The 12440-nt window shown below is 44.7% G+C and overlaps 1 protein-coding gene across 1 annotated transcript in view; it reads left to right on the forward strand.

Annotated features, from left to right (window-relative positions):
• The first annotated feature begins 2546 nt into the window (after positions 1-2546).
• Positions 2547-12440, forward strand: part of NCBP1 (nuclear cap binding protein subunit 1) — a 76117-nt gene continuing 66223 nt past the window's right edge. The window contains exons 1-4 of the mRNA XM_040417287.1: positions 2547-2770; positions 4495-4583; positions 6002-6102; positions 11161-11317. Of these exons, the coding sequence (XP_040273221.1) occupies positions 2737-2770; positions 4495-4583; positions 6002-6102; positions 11161-11317 (381 nt within the window). The 5' untranslated portion in view covers positions 2547-2736. The remainder of the gene's footprint in view (positions 2771-4494; positions 4584-6001; positions 6103-11160; positions 11318-12440) is intronic.

The raw sequence follows: 12440 nt of genomic DNA on the forward strand, positions 1-12440 counted from the left end.
AAGCACTGCTTTCTCCTCAAACAGCTAATCAGCGGGGGTGCCAGGAGTCGGACCCCCACTGATCTGATATTGATCACCTATACCAGTGATGGCTAACCTCCAGCTGTGGTGAAACTACGACTCCCAGCATGCTCCATTCATTTTTATGGAGAACAGCCAAGCAAGTGTACATCTTGGGAGTTGTAGTTTTACCACAACTGGAGTGCCGGAGGTTAGCCATCACAGACCTATACCTATCCTGAGGACAGGTCATCAATATAAAAAAAAGCGGACAACCCCTTTAAATGCCATGGTTGCTATTGACTGAGGCATCTAAGGGGTTAAACAGGGAGGAATGGCTCTTCTGCTGTTTTGGGCTATTACAGCAGGAATCTGCCTGTCATGAGAAGACCCGTGCAGCACCTAAACTAGGACGCCATAAAAAAATTCTCTGTATAGGTCATCAGTATCTGATATGTGGGGGTCCGACACCCAGGACCCCCACTGATCAGCTGTTTGAGACAGCACAGGGGCTAGCAGCAGCACTGCGGTCTTCTCTCAACTTTCCCTAGGCCAGCAATGTCACGTTCGTATTTCCTATAGAATTTTCACTTGTACTGGAGCCACATAAGGCTACTTTCACAGTCGCGTTTGGTGCGGCTCCGTCATGGATCTGCACAGACGGATCCGTTCAGATAATACAACCGTCTGCATTCGTTCAGAACGGACCCGTTTGTATTATCTGTAAAATAGCCAGGACGGATCCGTCTTGAACACCATTGAAAGTCAATGGAGGACGGATCCGTTTTCTATCGTGCCAGATTGTGTCATAGAAAACAGATCCGTCCCCATTGACTTACATTGTGTGTCAGAACGGATCCGTTTGGCTCAGTTTCGTCAGACGGACACCAGAGCCCTGCAGGCAGCGTTTTGGTGTCGGCCTCCAGAACAGAATGGAGACTGATCGGAGGCAAACTGATGCATCCTGAGCGGATCCTTTTCCATTCAGAATGCATTAGGGAAAAACTGATCAGTTTTGGACCGCTTGTGAGATCCCTGAACGGATCTCAGAAACAGAAAGCCAAAACGCCAGTGTGAAAGTAGCCTATGTGTGAATACACCTGCAGTTTTTGATGGGTGTGTCATTTCATAGAAACCAATGATAATCCCACTTAATCTCAATTTTAAATAATCACACTGAACTTGAAGAGTATGTCTGCTCAAGATTTATTTGATATGTTGAATGGTTCAGACACCAAGTCACGTTTTACTTCCCATTATAGTCTATGGGCATTCCATTATGTCACTCACCTTTGCATTCTATAGAAAACAGTTATAATCCAAGGTAATTTTCATTTTACAATATGCTACTCTACCCAGGGAACACTTGCGGTAAAGTTTAAAGGGTTTGTCCGTGTTCAGAGCTGAACCCGGACATACCCTTATTTTCACCCAGGCAGCCTCCCTGAGGCTAGCATCTCATGCTCCGATGCGCTCCCTTGCCCTGCGCTAGATTGCGCAGGGCAAGGTCTCTTTTGTTTACAATAACACACTGCCGGGTGGACGTCACTTTAGCTTAAGCCCTCCCATCAGTGCCAGTGACGTCACTGGGCTTCCTGGTAGCCCTATGAAGAGCCCGATACGTCACCGGAACTCCTAAAAATTCCTTTGCCCTGCATGATTTAGCGCAGGGCAAGGAGAGCATCAGAGCATGAACTGCTCCGATACTCAAATCAGGGGGGCTGCATGGTGAAAATGAAGGTATGTCCGGGTTCAGCTCCGAACCCGGACGACCCCTTTAATGTCCTACATAACACAGATTTACCTGCAAATGAGCTCATATTTTCCTTCCCATTATAGTCTATGGGCATTCCATAGAAACCAATGATAATCCAATTTAATCTTAATTTTAAGTTTGGAGAGTATGTCTGCTAAATATTTATTAGATATGTCAAATAGTTTTGTCTCTAATTCAAATATTACATTTCCATTATTCTCTATGGGCATTCCACTCTGTCATTCTTTTTAGTATGTCCCTGTGTTCTGAGGTAAAAACACCAGCTCCAGATGTTAGCTAAAAGTCTATGGGAAATATGAAAAGAGGGAGATTTATCAAAACTGGTGCAAAGGAAAGCTGGCTTAGTTGCCCAAAGCAACAAATCAAATTCCACGTTTCATTTTTCAGATCTCCTTTGCAAAATGAAAGGAGTAATCTGATTGGTTGCTAGGGGCAACTAACCTAAGCCACTTTTCTTTTACATCAGTTATGATGAATCTCCCCCAAAAAGTCCCCTCCCCCAGTGGCATGGCCTATGCTCACCCATCAATATCAGATTGGCTCCTGTATATTTATTTACCAGCTAACAGAAAAGCCAGTAAACTATCATGCTGCCATCGCCTGTCCTATCACGAGCCTCCAAAACACCTTACGCTGGCGGCTCATTTCAGCACTTTTTATACACTCCCTCAACCAGCAGCTCTCCCGGAAGCTCGCGCTCCTGAATATCATAGACACCACATTCAATGGCAAGAGCGTCTTTCCTTAGGGCTGCTGTTGTGTAGAAACCGGAAGAGGCAGTAGGTCGGCCTGAAGCGTGTTAGCGCTTCTCTCTGGTGCCTGAGGAGCAAGTTCCAGAAGCCGTCCAGCCAATCACAGAGCGAGAGTCTTCAGAAGCCTCGCGAGACCTGCACATCCCCGTCGAGTGTTCACTACATTTTCCGTTCCTCGGTGTGTGAGGGAAGCATCCTGCAGCAGCCATGTCCCGGAGAAGGCACAGCGACGAGAATGATGGTAAGGCGCCGGGCTGCGTCACCTCTGCCGGTGTGTGGAGCCCGGGGTTTTTGGCGCCATGGCTCTGTCTGGAATAGTACTGTCAGTAGACGTCCGTGGTACTACAAGTGCCAGGCGTGCTGCTTCCTTTCTGCGCGCCTTCCTGCTCTGCCCACGGTTACCTGCATGGGTTGGGCAGTGCATTGCAAGCTATTGTTCTCTTTTAGCAGCCATTTAATGCTTTTTAAAATTGAAAAAATTTAAAGGGGCTGTCCAGCTTTTACTAAGCGGTGACCTATAGTCAGGAAAGGTCATCACAAGCTGATGGTGGTGCCTGAGCTATTGCTGGTGTCGGACCCCCGGTGATCACTAAGTAATGGCCTGTCCTGAGGTAGACCAGCGCTTTAAAAAAGGTGGACAGCCCCTCGAAAAATAAAATCTACCATCCTTCGCTCACAGGTTTTCTGGCAACAAGGAGTTATTTGCTATACGATTGGTTGGGGGGCTGTGCGCTTGCCTGACCTTTCTTAGGCTACTTCTACACTTGCGTTGTTTTCCGTGATTGAGATCCAGCAGAGGAGCTCAATACCGGAAAGAAATATTTCCGTTTAGTCGTCATCAAAACTGATCCGTCACCCATTGACTTTCAATGTATTTAGTGACGGATCCGTTTTTTCCTTCTTGATTTCACACAACGGAACGGATGCATCAAAACCGACCCGTTTAATTCTGGTATTTAACAACGCAAGTGTGGAAGAAGCCTTACTTTGTACGAGGGACCATTTAAAGGGGTTGTCCGGGTTTTTTGAAGATCCAGTGATGTACAGGGGCTGCCAGGAAGCCCAGGTGATGTCACCGGCACTGATGGGTGGGATTTAGTGCTGCCCTAGCCAGTAAAACGGCTAGGGCAGCACTAAAGCCCGCCTATCAGAGCCAGTGACGTCACCGAAACACACTGCTGGGCGGAAGTTTCCGCTAGGCAGTGTGTTATTGAAAACAAAAGAGGCCTTGCCCTGCGCGATCTAGTGCAGGGCAAGAGAGCGCATCTGAGCATGAGATAGGGCTGCCTGGGTGAAAATATGGGTATGTCCGGGTTCAGCTCTGAACCCGGAGAACCCCTTTAACTGCCCAGTGGATAGAGGAGAACTTATCAGAATACCTCTCTTTAATGCTCTGCAAAGCTCAGGGGGTAAATTCATGCCACCAGTGCTTATGTAATGTTGGAGTTAACCACCCTGCTACCCAGGGGGGAGGTGAGGCTTTGTTGTGGTCACCATTTTTACTAATCAGCACCCAGACCAGTTCAGGCATCTGCCTAGCACCTTCTACACTTAGGCTACATGCACACGACCCTGACGACCGTATGTTTTGCGGTCTGCAAATTGCGGATCCGCAGAAGAAGAAAAAAGGACAAGATCCCTATGCCATATTTTTTTTTTTCTTCTTTTTTTTTTGCAGATCCATTGTAACAATGCCTATAATGGACAAGAATAGGATATATTCTATTTTATTTATTTTTTTGTGGGCCTACAGAACGGACATACTGACGCGGACAGCACTCGGTAGCTGTCCGCATTTTTTGAAGAACCCATTGAAATGTATTGGTCCGCATCCTATCCACAAAAAAACGGAACGGACATGGAAACAAAATACTTTCGTGTGAATGTAGCCTTAGTCTGATCATACATGATAGAAGCAAAAAATGTTGTCAGGGCTTGACTTTTTTTTTATTTTTTTCTTTGCAGGCGGGCAACCTCATAAAAGGAGTAAAATGTCCGAGCCCTTTGATATAGAACATCGTATTGAGTCACTGATATTTAGAGTGGGGGAAAAGGTAAGTATTTTCTTTTCGACAGCTGTGCCAGTGTGAACAGGAGTGTGGCTATAAGCGACAGCCATGTTCCTGCTCTGACGCCCGGAATTGTAGAAAACCGTTTAACCCCATTTGTTGTGTCCCTGGCAACCTGAAAGCCGGGGCTGACTGGGATATCATGACTGCCCTAGACTCAGTGTCTGTTAGGGCATAATTTGCTCAGTGTATTTTACATGCCCAGATAGATCATTATAAAAAAAAAAATATGAAAGTTTAAAAAAAATGTCCGAATTAGAGATGAGCAAATCTATTCGTTCATCACATAGAGCTATTCACTTGCAAGGGGCTGTCCCCACTACTGAAAAAGCTCCCCCTACCACTTGACTGACAGGGCCGAGTAGCGGCGCAATTGCAGAAGCTTTGCTGCTGATACCGGAGCCATGATTTTCCCTGAACCGCTACATTTCTGGCTAATATGTATAAAATAATTAATTTTGCCTAACCTGTGGAAGGAAGATGTTTGACATAGTAACTGCTCTTCCGTTACTCTGCTAATTCAGACGTCTCCACTCTGCCGACATGGGGTGCGGATCTTCCGCCTGGATCCCAACCGGATGTGGTCGCTTCATTACCTGTTGAGCTGCTTTTACTGTAATGCAGCTGAAAAGGAGCAGCCGCTTCCGGTCGGGACATGGGTGAAAAAGTCTACAGTCCGCGTTGGGACATTGGAGCCAGGGACCAGTCAGTACTTTTGTAGAACATGCAGATTAGGAGAAATGTGTGTGTGTATATATATATATATATATATATATATATATATATATATATATATATATATACACACACACATATATATACACACACATACACACACACACACACACATTAAAAACATTTGTGGGAGATTTGCCAAGACCGGCATTTTCTGCATATGTCTTGATACCCCTGCGACGCCCTAGAATGAGCCTATCTTATGATAAGACTCAGGTCTTGTCATAAATTAGTTGTATCCTGTGGCAGTCCATGCACCTAAACCAAAATCTGTGGCATCTTGGAGCTGCCATAGATTTCTATCTTCAATTACCCAAGAAAACAGGTGTAAATAAAGATGAATGTGCTAGGCCTGTTGGCCCCTCAACACACCCCCTTTTCGGAAATTTGTGAGGGTGTAGAAACTCCCTTTTTGGAACTTTATTGTGTAGCAATGGCATTTAAAACGTTGCAAACACGGTGTCTGCAACATTTTTCTTTTGCCAATTGGTGTAAGGAGATAGGTCTCCCCATTGTCAGTCTCCTTGTGGCAACCGGCAACAAATAATGCCTGGAAAATTCCTGTGGTCCTTAATGCCAGTATGAGCTTGGTACTTAAGGGGTTAAACAGGAGCAACCCGTACTGCAATGTTCTGTTTTAGTTTAGTTTTTTGTGTTTTACTTTATAGAGTACCTCATCATTGGAAAGTAACCTGGAAGGACTGGCTGGTGTTTTGGAGGCTGACCTGCCCAACTACAAAAGCAAGATCTTGAGGATTCTTTCTACAGCGTGAGTGTACATCAATATTCTCAGAAGTTTTAAAAGCCGGGATAGACCAAATAAGTGCTCGTGCACACAAGCATAGTCTTTGTCCACATCATCCAATCCGCATATTTTGTGGACCCATTCACTTCAGTGGGGCCGCAAAAACATGCGCACAGCACACTGTGTGCTGTCCGCATCGGTATGTCCCGAGGCATCCGCAAAAATATAGAACACGTCCTGTTATTGTCCACATTATGGACAACGATAGGGCTGTTCTATTAGAGGCCGTGAAATAAATAGGGACGGTAGCATGTGGGTTCGTTAATTAAAAAATGAACCCATAAGCGCCAAACCCTTAGGCCTATTGCACACGACCGTATGGCTTTTTCAGTGTTTTGCGATCCGTTTTTCACGGATCCGTTGTTCCGTTTTTTGTTTCCGTTGTGTTTCCGTTTCTGTTCCGTTTTTCCGTATGGCATATACAGTATACAGTAATTACATAGATAAAATTGGGCTGGGCATAACATTTTCAATAGATGGTTCAGCAAAAAACGGAACGGAAACGGAAGACATACGGATGCATTTCCGTATGTGTTCCGTTTTTTTGCGGACCCATTGACTTGAATGGAGCCACGGACTGTGATTTGCGGGCAATAATAGGACATGTTCTATGTTAGAACGGAAAAACGGAAATACGGAAACGGAATGCATACGGAGTACATTCGGTTTTTTTTGCGGACCCATTGAAATGAATGGTTCCGTATACGGACCGTATACGGAACGCAAAAAACGTCCAGTAAACGGAAAAAAAAAACGTCCGTGTGCAATAGGCCTTATGGTAAGTAATCTGAGGTAGTGACACATATAAAGGTGAGACACCGAAAATGAAGGTAGAGGTTGTGCTGCATGTGTTACTCACCTATTTAGTTAGGCTGATCAGTATAGTATAGGGTTTTGAGTTTGGGAATTTCAGAGAGACCACAGTGAAAGGAATGGCTCAAATGTTATAATAAATAATAGAGAGGCTCAGATAGGGCCAAAGGGTCTGGATTAAAAATATTAATGTTTTTCCAATATATGGTTTACTCAATTCACAGAGGGATGGTTTGCTGGATAAACTCAAGACACCAGCAAAACCTCCTACCCCCCCCCCCCCCCCCCCCCTTCTCCTAGCCAGAATCGCTTGTAGAATGACAGGTATTGATGGCAGCCCAGTCACAAGTAGCTTCAAATCAATTCCTTTATTGTAGAATTTGGCTCAACACGTTTTGGGGTACAGGGATAAAGACCCCTTCATCAGGAGCTTAAAGGGAACCTGTCACCGGGATTTTGTCTATAGAGTTGAGGACATGGGTTGCTAGATGGCCGCTAGCACATCCACAATACCCAGTCCCCATAGCTCTGTGTGCTTTTATTATGTAAAAAAAACTATTTGATACATATGCAAATTAACCTGAGATGAGTCCCGTCCCTGACTCATCTGACATACAGGACACATCTCAGGTTAATTTGCATATGTTTCAAATCATTTTTTTTTTTTTACATAATAAAAGCACACAGAGCTATGGGGACTGGATATTGCGGATGTGCTAGCGGCCATCTAGCAACCCATGTCCTCAGCTGTATACACAAAATCCCGGTGACAGGTTCCCTGTAACATATTACAAAAAACAAACATAACTTGAAATAACAGTACCTTGCTCAGGGCAGGGCACGCTGCTTGTGGTTTCCGGTGTTGCGCATGTTTTAGCGCGTACTTCCGGTTTCTTGCGTTCCGTCGTAGAACGCATTATGTATTTCTGATTTCCTTGTGTTCCAGAATGGAGCGCTGCTTCGGTTTCCAGTTCCCAGTGCTCCTTTATATGATTTACATTGGTGTATGATGCGATTCAAGAAATAATGTTTACCACATATAGGGAAATCATTATTTCGATTGAAGGATGCAATGTTTGGCTAAAAGGTATATATTTAGCTATTGAATTAGGGCTAATATCCCCGCAATCTAGAGGATGATACCTTCTTTTGTTCAGGATGACATCCAGGGATTGCGCTCTCCTGACAGGGATGGTGCTCCGACTTGGAATCGTGTATAGCCAACATGATACACTAGTCTGACTCCCTGTATGACATGGGGAAATAGCTGACACTTTAGTGACCATGAACATGTTATATGTACCCTACAGGGACATTTACAACTGTGGATACAGACTTTTAATACATCTAGATGACAGGTGGGAGGCGGCATAGCCACTGCCGATACTCATTACATTGTATGATACTGTTGTATACCTCTCATACTCAGAGTTGATTCCGATGCACGGTGTTGCCTCAGACATGGTGCCGTGCGCCGGGTGATTTGAGGTCGCGTTGCGGTGTCAGGCATTGACTCATGTGAATGTACGTCACGTTGCCATGGAGATGCATGCGTTCCATAAGCCTTTGGAGCGCATGACATCTGACTTGGCTTACTGACGTGAAGGCGTACGCAGACGTGTGCGTTCCATTGGATTATGCAGATACGTGTACAATGAACATAGAAGTCATGATCACGTGGTCGGATATACGATCACGTGATCGGAATGTTTCAAAAGGTCCTGCGACATGCGCAGTAGATTGACCTGCACGCCGAAATCCATGTGGACCTCTTCCAGCGCCCGCTCTAGGACCTTCCTCATCCTATTTGTTTTTAAGGTACACCTGCACCAAATATGTAATTATGAAGTCATCCACAGATGTGCGAATTCACAATTATGATGACTATACACTGATAAATGTATTTATGACTTTTTATTTGACAATGATGCCCATAACAGATATGTTGTATTTTATGTCATGATTTTAGTCACGTTATACACTGATTTATGATGTATTTTGATGGATATTTTGCGATATTCTTTTGATTGGTACAATCAGCACTTTGATTGATTAATGATGTGAAGCTGTATAAATATGCACATTGCACTAGTATGTTTGTCACTGCTTGAGAAAGAGCCCAGGAAGTGGATCGAAACGTCGCGGGTCTGGTGAATAAAGTCTGATATTATTTTATGCTTTGGAGGTGCCGTGGAATTTTTCCTGATATATATACCTTTTAGCCAAACATTGTATCCTTCTATCGAAATAATGATTTTCCAATATGTGGTAAACATTATTTATTTATATATATATATATATATTATACACACACACAGGGACAAGTAGATTTAGCCCCTGCTTTAGTCCTTTGACAAGTAGTGTTTTTTTTTAATTTTTTTTATTTCCACACGTGTGCGGAAATAAAAATAAATACTTGTCAAAGGACTAAAGCAGGGGCTAAATCTACTTGTCCCTCATGACAATCTACTTGTCCTGATACAAAAAATAATTTTTAATTAAAACCATATTTCAATGCACCGCCACGCTTTCTTATGCAGGGAGGTGGCTGGCTTGCGTTCCAGTCTTTGTGGTGTGAAATGACTCTAAGTTTAGTCCTCGTTCACACCAGATGAATCTGTCCAGAATGCACTACATCGCTGCCGGCTCACTATGTTGTGGGGCAGGAGGGGGCGTGACGATCCATTGAAGTGAATGGCACCGTAGCCACAACCGCAGGCGATCGGATGCACGGGATCACAAGGCACAATTATGCCTGAGGTCCAGTCAAAATGCTGCTTGCAGCATTTTGTTTGGACTGGACCGCAGGCAATAATGTGCCTTGCGATCCTGTGCAGCCGATCGCATTGCAGCCAATGGGCATGGTTATGGTGCCAATCACTTAAACAGTCCACTACGCCCCCTCCTGCCCCTCCAATATAGTTAGCTGGCTGCAATGCGGTGCAGTGCATTCTGGACAGAATCATGCCTGAACGCACTACCTGGTGTGATGCTGGGGCTCCAATCGGTTACCATGGCAGCCAGGACGCTACTGAAGTCCTGTCTGCCATGGTCAGTTACTCTGCAGCATTATACTTACATGCGCTGTGGCCGCCCGGTGCTCCTCCTTCTTGTAACTCACAGGTCTGTGCGGCGCATTGCTTATAGCAATGCGCCGCACAGACCTGTGAGTTACAAGAAGGAGGAGCGCCGGGCCAAATGACTACCTAGCTCCTGGGATTTCTTCTGTCTTACAGGGGTAGTCCATGATTTAAGGTCAGGAAATGGTATTACAGGGGTTGTCTGATATTTTGATATTGATGACCTATCATCAGGAGTTTTCCTTTAGCTATTTGTGTACTAATATATTCACTGTTTGGACCTGATCAGTTGCTTGGATATTGAGTATCATGTGATTTTGTGATTTAAAAAAGTTGTTGTAGTTACATCTATTTGCTGAAACCGAAATAATCCTCTAAAACTGTATTCTGGGTACTAGATATTGATGGCCTCCTCCTGGCCTAATATGTGAAAAATGTTGCGTATTAGACGACACGCCTTCTCCTGCAAGCCCTACCCCTTTATCAGACTGGTCACTGGACACAGATCATTTCTCTAAACCTAGATGTGCCATTTTTTTGGTTTAATTTACTGTAAAATCTTAGTGCACATTAGTAAATGTGGGTCAATGTCTGGTTAAAGAGGACCTTTCTTGGGTCAAAACATTATAAACTAAGTATAAGGATACGTAGGAGATAGTAAGTGCAGTTAGATCCCTGCACTATTTTTCCTGGGCGCTGCTCCGTTCGCCCGCTGTGGCCCCCGTTGTTTTCTCCCGCTCTGTATGCTAATTAATAGCATTGGAGCAATGAGGAGGAGACTGAGTCTTTCTCGGTGGGCGCTCCTTCTCCCTGGCTGTAGCGCTGTCCAATCACAGAGGAGAGCGTCAAAACCAGGGAGAAACAGGGCAGTCTCCTCCTCATTGCTCCGATGCTATTAATTAACATACCAGGCTAGAGACTACAGCGGGGGCACAGCGGGCGAACGGAGCGGCACCCAGGAAAAATAGTAAGTGCAGTTAGATCCCTGATACTTGCCTTATAATGTTTGGACCCGTGAAAGGTCCTCTTGTTTATCAACCTGCACTATGCATGTCTCACTTTAAATAGATGTTATGGCCCTTGTCTAATTACATGATGGTTTTATTGTGCTTCAATTCATAACCCGCAGCACTCGCAATCTGCCTCTTAAGATGACTGTTTACACAACACTAGTGGGCCTGCTGAATGCAAGAAACTACAATTTTGGTGGAGAATTCGTAGAAGCTATGCTCCGTCACCTGAAAGAAGCCATAAAGTCCGAAGCCTATATCGAGGCAGCATATCTTGTAAGATTGATTTATTTTTTGTGGAAGCCTTCAAAATGGCAGTAGCATGTATATGTGACTGATATGCTGCTACCTGGTTTGCAGGTGCACATATCTATAATACAGTTGATAATGTGCTGCCCTGCTTTTTTTTTTTTTTTTTTTTTTAAGAGAGATAATTCTGACAGGTACTATTTTGCTAGGTTTAGCTGATGGCCCTGACATGGGCTGAAAACTGTGGTAGGATTGCAGTGTTGGAGGAGACTGCTGACAGGTGCACCACAGCTGGCATAGACACTGGCGTGCTTGCCCGGAGAGTTCCCAGCACCTGGCTTAGCAGGCAAGACTTGTGCAGAAGCTGCTGGCAGCTGCCACTAGGATTATGAAGATACAGTCAGGTCCATAAATATTAGGACATCGACACAATTCTAACATGTTTGGCTCTATACACCACCACAATGGATTTGAAATGAAATGCTTTAACTGCAGACTGGCAGCTTTAATTTGAGGGTATTTAAATCCAAATCAGGTGAACGGTGTAGGAATTACAACAGTTTGCATATGTGCCTCCCACTTGTTAAGGGACCAAAAGTAATGGGACAATTGGCTTCTCAGCTGTTCCATGGCCAGGTGTGTGCGTTATTCCCTCATTATCCCAATTACAATGAGCAGATAAAAGGTCCAGAGTTCATTTCAAGTGTGCTATTTGCATTTGGAATCTGTTGCTGTCAACTCTGAAGATGAGATCCAAAGAGCTGTCACTATCAGTGAAGCAAGCCATCATTAGGCTGAAAAAAAACAACAAACCCATCAGAGAGATGGCAAAAACATTAGGTGTGGCCAAAACAACTGTTTGGAACATTCTTACAAAGAAGAAACGCACCAGTGAGCTCAGCAACACCGGAAGACCACGGAAAACAGCTGTAACGGATCTCCTAGCACCCCGACCGGATACCTCCTTTGATAGATGCTCCTAGTGCTTTCCGAGGACTCCAAGCACTCCACTTGACACCGTACGCACTGCAGACCCCACGAACCGCCGAAGCTTGGTTGAGGTCTCAGTCTCCTACCTACCCTGGACCTACGACAAGGCTCCAGTGGGTGAACCTCTCCTAAAATCAGAGAGCAGGAACAGCTCTTAAAA

Source organism: Bufo bufo, chromosome 2, assembly GCF_905171765.1.
Source record: "Bufo bufo chromosome 2, aBufBuf1.1, whole genome shotgun sequence".
Classification (NCBI taxonomy): domain Eukaryota; kingdom Metazoa; phylum Chordata; class Amphibia; order Anura; family Bufonidae; genus Bufo; species Bufo bufo.